General features: G+C 42.0%; 1 protein-coding gene across 3 annotated transcripts in view; it reads left to right on the forward strand.

Moving 5' to 3' along the window:
• Positions 1-8,767, forward strand: part of RNF150 (ring finger protein 150) — a 151,975-nt gene extending 143,208 nt beyond the window's left edge. For all 3 annotated transcript variants that reach the window (XM_026866966.1, XM_026866967.1, XM_026866968.1), the window contains one exon: positions 1,420-8,767. In XM_026866966.1, the coding sequence (XP_026722767.1) occupies positions 1,420-1,538 (119 nt within the window). In that variant the 3' untranslated portion in view covers positions 1,539-8,767. The remainder of the gene's footprint in view (positions 1-1,419) is intronic.
• Positions 8,768-8,793: the final 26 nt, after the last annotated feature.

Below are 8,793 nucleotides of genomic sequence, written 5' to 3' on the forward strand. Positions count from 1 at the left end.
TTATTTATCATGCAATCAAGAAAGTATAAAAATAATCCAGTGTTGTAAAGGAAAGCACTGACTCTTTCAGTTTGAATAATGCAGACCCTACTCAAGCTTTCTCTGCAGAACATGAGGTCTAATCCCAGCATAAGTAAATACATGTATTTTCTCTGAAACAGATCTAAAAATCATGCAGCTCTTGAGAGGAGACTAATTGTACTCACTTAGCTTCAAGTGAATAATTAAACTGTGAGGAGTTATTTTTCTGGCTCCTCTGTAATGTTTCTTTCTTATTAATTCTTAGATATTCAACTTTTGAACTTTTTAGCATCAATCAGGCTCTGCTTCTTTTGTCTGAAGAACAAAATATGTAAAGGAAAAACTGCCAGAGATTTAAATACATTGTATTGTTACAGCGTAAATATAATCACTGTAATTAAACCACTTGAAAATATGAACCATCAACTTTTTCTCTCAGGGATTCAGCCACCTATGGGATTTTTGTGCCTGTGAGAATCTCCCCAGAGATCCAGTGTGCTTCACTTCTCCTGATTGTTCTTGAAGCAAAATTAGCTTTTAGTCTTTTAAAATCTGTTGGCTTTATCTGCTACTAGATACGCATGTAGTAAGTACTGTGGGATCAAAACAAAAACAACTTACTCCTCCTATGCTTGTAGTTTTGATGGGATTTGCAGTTTGAGTCAAAAATCAATAATCTGACTCACTGTATTTGAGATCATGGTGGATAAGGGTAGATCCCTTCAGCCTAGATCAGAACCTGCAAGGTGTCTTGAAATGAGAGGAAACGGTGAATACAAAAGAGACTGGAAAAGGATGAAAGAAGGCACCTGAGAAGGCAGGTAGCCTGGTCCTGAGTCCTGGGGCAGAACTAACAAATTCTGTATTGCTTCTTTCAGACATTAGCCTAGCACGCTCTTAAAAGTCTCTGCTAACAGAGATTCTGTCACCTAACGAGGGTTCAGGCAAATTTTTTTTCCTGTTAGAAATGTTTTCCTGATGACCAACTCACTCCACCAGGTGTCTGTGACTTTGTTCTTAACTTGCAGCCTCTGTAGGGAGAGCAGAATGGTGCCAAGTTGGGTAGTGTAAGGGGATGGGGAGGGAAGGCTTTGGGAGGAAGGTCATGAAGATGAAGGTCATGGATGGAGAGCCCTGGGAGGCTCCTCCTGAGGAGGAGAAGAAAGTGTTACCCATCCAGGCTCCTTGTCATCATGTTTCTTGCTACTGATGTCTTGAACTTTGTGATGTTCTTGAAATATTTTAGACAGATACTGAGTAAGAACAAAGTTTGAAATCTAAGCACAACCTCAGTGGTGGAGAAACCTCTGGGTCTCATCTCCAGAACTGAAAAATAGCGATACGTTGACAGAAAGACCTGACCATAATGCCCTTTTCCTGTCTTTTCTACCCTCACAGATGAACAGGAGCCAGCAGTCAGCAGTGATTCAGACATTTCATTGATTATGGCAATGGAAGTTGGACTGTCCGATGTGGAGCTTTCCACTGATCAAGACTGCGAAGAGGTGAAGTCTTGAAAAACAGAGATCCAACACTAAACTACAGGGGAGGGTCACAGGGAGGGACCGAGTCAGCTTTTTAGGATTTGGACCAGTCATGCACATGCCTCCAGAGCACTGTCACTCCTGCACACTCCATTCTGAGATGGTCACGAAAAGCAATAGCAACAGTTGTGTCTGCCTGGATGCGGTTTCATCATCTACATACGTTCGTTTTGTTCACATGGGAGATGAACGCTTCCGGTTTACCCACGTGCTTGAGAGCAGTCATGTAACTCTTCAGTGGCTCATAAATACACAACTGAAATGACAGCTTGAGTGTTTTCTACACTTGTTTGGTCGGGTTTTGTTTCTTTTTTTTTGAAAAGACATACATCTGTTATGTTTGTTTATCATTTGTTATGGATGGACACTCTGTTTTTGTTGACTGACCCCAGCTTTTTCAAGAGTTCAATCCAGAAATCTGAATTTCCTGTTCACTGGTCACTCCAGGATTTATCATTGCCATGTCATTTCTGCATGAAGTACACATGGCTTCAGAAGGATGGTGCACCAACACCCTGCATTAATGTGAAGCCTGCTTTCACTAAGTGGGAGCCTTGGAAATGGTATATTCTGAAGGTCTTTACTTGTAAGAGAGCTCTGAATTAACAGAGATTGCTGAGATTTGGGTGAAAACTGCATTATGTTGGCTTTTACTTAAAGCTCTGTTCTAGACAAGAATCGTACAGTGTGAAAGAGAGAAAGAAAAGCTTAAAGCTTCACTCCGTCCTTGTTTTTTTTTTTTTTTTTTTTTTGCTCTCAGCAGTTGTCAGTACGTTAATGGCCTTCCTTCAAGTCAAAAGTCAGTAGCTGGAAGAGAAGATCTAGTATAACATCATGCCTTTTCTTAATTTTACCAACCAAAATCTGACTGGTAGGCTAAAGGACTGTCTGAGAGGTTTCCAGAAGCTGCTTGTTAACAGCTGTGCATTATGCGGGTGACAAGAATATTCTTAGGAAGGGTCTGGAGATGCTGATATCAGTGTCAGAAAGTGCTAATGAAGCAGGAGGCAGCTGGGTTGAAATGTTTACTAATTGATTTGGTTTTGGTTTTTTTCTTAGGGCATTTCACTTCTTACATTTTGAGGGCAGTTTTTGCTGAGTTCAGGTGGTTAGTTGCCCTCCAGAGACCCTGTCAACATTGTCGCACACATAATGGAATACTTGCAATTTGTATATAAATACATATATACCAAAATATTTTGGGTGGAGGGGAGGGAATTCGAAAATAAACAGAACTAACAGAAATCCATACACCTAAATAATAATGACCAGTGATGATTATTTAGTTCATCCTGAGCTCTGCTTTCCAGGGAAAAGCTTCTCCTGACTCGTTCAGTGTACGATTTCATTTTTCAGTCAAAATACTCAACTGTGAAGAAGCATTTTTAGCTTACTGTTATACAAGAGTAAATGGTTTCTGTTGACAGTCAGATGATTTGAATCACATTACTGCCTCCTGAGTAAGTCCATAGAATCAACAATTCATCTTGCATTGAGATCTCATGGAAAGGTCAAACATTTTGGCTTTCTGGTGCATGGCAGCATCTCAAAATGCACCTATTAGGATTCTTGCTGCATTTAATCTCCTTGTGGATTTACTTGTTGGATGTGGAAACCAACTTCCAGCCAAAATTCAGTTTGTCAGATCTGATTTGGGAACAAATGTGTTTAGAACTACCCCTAAAATTTTGTCCCACCTGCTTCCTCTGTACAGGGAGAAGGAAAATTATACTCCATGCTTTTCAGTCCATAGAACTCGGTTCATTTTATGAACTGAAGTTCATTTAGCTTAATTTTTTTTATGTTCTTAGTCCCTAAATTGAAGGGTAACTTTGAGGCAAAGGAGCACAGCCTAATCATCCTTCAAAACGGTGATCCGGAAATGTGCCATTACAGTTTTACAAGCCATTTGAAATGATGTCTCTTTTAAATTAAAGAGATACAGGCAGATGGAAATCTACTAGGTTTAAAAAAGAAAGTTAGAGATCCGTCCAGAGGGCCTAGCTAGGTCAGTCTTGCCAATATTTGTGGTTCTGTAATCGTATTTTCCTTATGCTTTAATGTCTTCTCTAGCCCGTGATGCTATGGGAAAGGCCCACAGCGTCAGGGGAACCAATGCTGAAATTCACCCCTACACAAGGGAATTTGCACAAGGTACCGCATCAGCTCCGCTTAAGCTCTGGAAATAATGCTGAAATAGGATTTAAGTGGTGCTTACACCAAATTCTGGCCCTTCACTCAGGAATGAAATTCATCTCAAATGATTGCAGGGGAAAGAGTGAAGCTGGTTATACGCAGTCAGGTCTCCCTATGGAAAGTACACACACTGGTACAATTTCCTCTCAGTGTCCTCAGTGCTGGAGCCTGGGTGCTACAAGTCACAGGAACATCACAAACACGATGTCTGAGTTGTCAGCGATCCTTTAACATCTGCCCACCACAGCCCAGCACACAGACAAAAAACCTCCTGGTTGAACTGTTTGGATTTCAGAGGAGCCATCGCAAAGTGTTTGTTTTATTTCACAAACTTAATTAAATTAATCTCAATGGATAGATTGAACAATTATCTGTTGCCATAGCGAAGTCACCCACAGCACAGCCGAGCAAACGAGGTCTGTGGAAAAGCAAGGCAGGAGGTAGAACTCCCAGCTGATACTGAACTTTGCCCAGCAAAATCATTAAAAGGAGCTGTGCTCAAAGGGGAACTGAGACCCTGCCCATTTTTCTAGGAGCTCGTGGATGATTTCAGAGAGGGATCACACTCTGTATGCTCTTTTCCTAAGTATCCCATAGTAGATGTGGTCCCTTGGGGACCACAGGTGGCAGAGGCAGGGTGCTAGGCTGGGTGAGACGTTTTTACATGTCGCCATACTGTGGTCTTTCAAAAGAGGCATCCTAGCAAATCTAGGTCAGGAGTCTTTCTGCTTTTGTTTTCCCAGTCCTACCTGCAGTTTTGCTCAGGAAAGATGTTTTTCCATCCCTGTCCTCAGGTAGTCTATAGCTCTGAGCACTGTTAAGTGATAATGAGTACAAAGCCAGGTTAGACATCACTGGAGCCAGAACTTAGGAAAGCACTTAAGTAAGTGTTTTATTCGTCCTTTTTCAGAAAAGCACTTATGACTAATTTTGGACTTGTACCAAAATCACATTATTTTCAACAGGTCTTCTATGAGCATAGTTATATCCCTGTGTCAAATGGAAATGTTTTCCTAAAGCAGGACCTGGCTGACAATATTCTTTATATATATATTCTTTATATATATAAAATCTGTGAAATGCCTTGGGAATTTGAGGTGCTTCATAAATATGAAGACCCGCAGATGTATGTTTGTAACACATGTGAAAGCCTTAATTCTGCAGATCTGCATACCCACGCACATTTTTGCTTACGTGAGTCTCTCCACTGAGGTTCCTCACAGGGTAGAATTAAAGCTCCCGATTTGCAGCTTTGGGCAAGATTAGTCCCATCCAGAGCATTGTGTGACTCCTCGGTACGGCTGCCCGCTAAGCTCACTCTCTGGCATTATGTGGGATTCAGATGCCGGGGATTCAGCACTTCGTGTTCAGAAGGGAGCGCAGCCTCTAGCATGCAGCCGGGAAAAAAAAATCCTCTGGTGCCCTCTGACGAACAAGTGCTCATGCACATAATTCTGCAGGCTTGTGCCATGGCAGAGGGGCACCTCCTGCCCAGGGCCAGCAGCCAGAGGACGGTGCAGCTCTCTGAGAAAGGTGCTCTTGTCATTAAGCTGATGTTGTGTCTCTCCGAGCTCTTCCTGTCCTGTCATCTGAGGCTCTTTTCTTTTCCGTGAGCGAGTAGTAGGTGGGAGAAGCATTCGCCTTAGTGAGGCTCATCTTCGCTTGGGCTGGGTTGCAGGATGAAGCTTGGTCAGAGACCGCGCTCTGAGTATCCTTTGATTTTCATGGGTTTACTAAACTGCTCTCCCAAGGGTCTGTTCAATAGGTAAGACACATAGAAAGTTCTATCGGCAGAATTTTGCACTCACCCAACCTCATGCATGCGTGCAGACGTGCAAGGCACAAGCTCTGCATCTCTTCCCCACAGCTGACCCATCCTGGTGGGGGTACAGATCTGGCACTTGCTTGGCAGTTTGGAGTTTTTTTATTTTCTGACTCGTTTAGAGCCTTAAAACCAGAATCAGGACAATCATAGCACTGCAGTTCATTCTTTAAGCATTCTGGAGAATTAAATTGCTGTGCATGCATATAAAAGTACTTTGATATGACTATGGAAACTGTATTGTAGTGAAAACAGAAGCAGCTGCCATTTTTAGACTTTTTATATGAGGGACATTGTGGCACTAAACAAGAAGGCTTTGTAGAGGAAATTTGAAAAAAATATATTGAAATCACATATGGTAAGAGGCCCCTCAGATCTCACTACTTTAATGACCCCTGGATCAGATCCAGAGGAAGTCATTGCAAGAAGGGCAGTACTTTGTCTCTTGTTGAATGACTCGTTTGGGATACATTCTTATTTTGTTAACAAAATACAGCCCATAACCAGAGACAGATCCAGCTCTGAATTTAATGTCAGAGAACACGCATTTTGCGATCCAAAGTTTTTGTTGATAAACCTGTTAACCTACCCTCTTTTCCCCCTTGCTAAATAAAAAGCAATTCTTGTCCAGTTTGAAAAATGCCTAGCTCTGAAGACCTTTCCGTGTGGACGGGTTGCCCTGGCAGGTATCTGCAGATCACTTAACACTTCTATGATAACTTCTAGTCATCAGTAAAGCATAGTTACAGATTTTCCATAAACTGTGTTTTATTTGCTGTTCTTGTTAAACCTGGAGCACAGTCATTATATAGATTTTCCAGAGGTTTGCCTTACAGACTTTTTCCTTTGAATAAATGCCACAGCCCTTTGAGTGCGTTCTGTGATTAGAAGGCAAAGATCAGGGCACATCTTTATATATAAAACTCTGGACTGCAAGTCCTTGTTGTGACAACTAGTCCGTACTGAAATGACGATAAGAGGTTGTGCATAACAGCGGGAAATGCCTTTCAGCCCAGGCAGCTGGGAATCTCCTAGGCTTTGTTTGTAAGAGGCTCATGCCTCTGTGATCTCTTGTCTGTCAAAAAGCTCATGGCCAAGCATATGGTTTGAAATAAGCCAGGAATAGGAATTTATAGGCTGTGCAAACCAAGAAAACCAATAGTTATTTATTAATTTCTATTCTTTAGCAATAATGGACATTTTTAACTGTTTGTTGTTCTCATAGGTCCCTGTTGTAGGGCTAGAGTTACCAGTCTGCTAGGAATAGGGGCCAGGACAAGCTGACTCTCTGAACAAAAGAGGGAGGGCTTGGTTTTCTTTTGGGATGCAACTGTTCTGCAGGACTGAAAGAGAAATCCAGCCCTTCTCACAAATATTTGCTCTAGTGTGAGCCTTTAAGTTTCAGGGGAAGGCGATCATGGGATCAGACTAATACTATGATGCTTCCTCTCTTGCATTTTGTGCTGCCTGTATCTCTTGTAGCAGGTTGGACTGCTCTGGTTCAGCATGGGGATGGAGCCAGCCTAAATTCAGTTTAAGGGCTTAACAAAAGACAGGCCCAGGGGTTTCGGCATATGAGGGCAGCCAAGCTTCTTCCTAACCAGTGCAGACTGGGATTGCTGCTTCACTGAAGAACACTGAGCATTGACTCATTTGTTTTATCGATGCAAAATGTGTGAGCGTGTATCAGGCAGCCAGCGTGACAGAAGTGAATCTGCCTGGCTAACGCAAGCGGTGAAAAACAATGTCATGAAATATTTAGGGGCCAGGGAAAATGAGGGTGGAGGTGTTGTTTTTGCAGACTTTTTAAACAGGGACAACTGATCCAACACAAGCACTTCTTTTACTTTACCAAGCTGTTACCTGAACTAATTGATAGGTTCGCAGTTGAAAGAGGAATGCCAGATGGACTTTTTAGTCTGGATTTGTTTGGGTAGCAGATGGCAGCTGCAGGCTGGGACAGCGAGTGAGGAAGAAGGCTGCCCTCCGCCATGCAGCCTCCCCCGCCGGGCTGGAAACCCGCTCGGCTACCTTTCTCTTCTTTGGCACTTTTTTCAAGAAAAAAGATTTGAGCAGGAGCTGTATTTCAAAGGGAAAACTAGAGAAGAAGGACCAATGAAAGATGTTGTGGATTTTGAATGAAAAGCCAACGGATAAATTTTCCATCTGAAATTAATCTTGTCTCTCTCAACTGTTTTAGTTGTGAATCAGTGGAAGTTCTTTCTGGAGTGAATGGAAAAAAAAAAAAAGTAGAGAAAAAAAAAATTTTTTTTTTTTCCTTTCTTGTTTATTTCTTGATTCTTCAGTCCTGTGTAGCATTAAAAACAACAGCAAGATGAAGATGCTTGTTTGCTCTGAATGTATACAGTTATTTCAGATGTCAAATATCTCAGTGTTTTGTATGTGTGCATAATACCATCCTTCTTGTTTCATGTTGGGAACCTGAAATGACTGTACCATTTTATAATTAGAAATGTAAAGAGGGGACAGCGGGTGGGAGGGTCTGTTATTTTTATAGCAAGATGTTCCTTGTATTTAGTGAACATTTAAAATGGTTTTGTACTTGTCAAAATATACATTCCATCCATTTCCAGAAGAGAATTATTTTTATTTAGAGTAGTTTATAAGCAAACCAAAAAAAAACCCAAAAAAACAAACCAACCAGTGGCGTCCCATTTGTACATGGTTCATGAACAGAGCAGAAGTATCCTGTTTTTCAGTGATGGCTCCACAGGTTTTTCCAGCCGTGTCTCTTCTCACACGCTGCGGAGCCATACCAGCAAATGCCAATGTTAAAAAGGGAAGAAAAATCACAAATGAAATAAATACCATATGGATCAGTGGACAGCTTAGCGAAATAATTTCCAGTTGGGAGACGATGGTCTGTCCCAGTGAAATTCTCCAAGGTAATCAGCCCTGCTCTGGACTGCAGGTGCAGATTCACTGGGAGACCTTCAGCCCTGTCTCTTGCTCTGCCCCTGCCCGGGAGGGCTGCCAGCCGCCCCCCCCCCCCGCAAACTGGGGGTGACAGGGTTGTCACTCTCAGGTGCTGCAGCTCCCTCAGGGTGGGAGCCCATTTATGACTGATGGTGTTTTGCTGGTAAGGCAGTCGATTTCTGCAGGTGACCAGTTGTGTTTCTTTTGACTGTGGAAACAATCCTTCATCGCCACATTAAAAAAAAAAAAAAAAAAAAAAAAAACTGTAATATG

The sequence above is a fragment of the Athene cunicularia genome, unplaced genomic scaffold (assembly GCF_003259725.1).
Source record: "Athene cunicularia isolate RWA unplaced genomic scaffold, athCun1 SCF_1, whole genome shotgun sequence".
In the NCBI taxonomy this organism is placed as follows: Eukaryota; Metazoa; Chordata; class Aves; order Strigiformes; family Strigidae; genus Athene; species Athene cunicularia.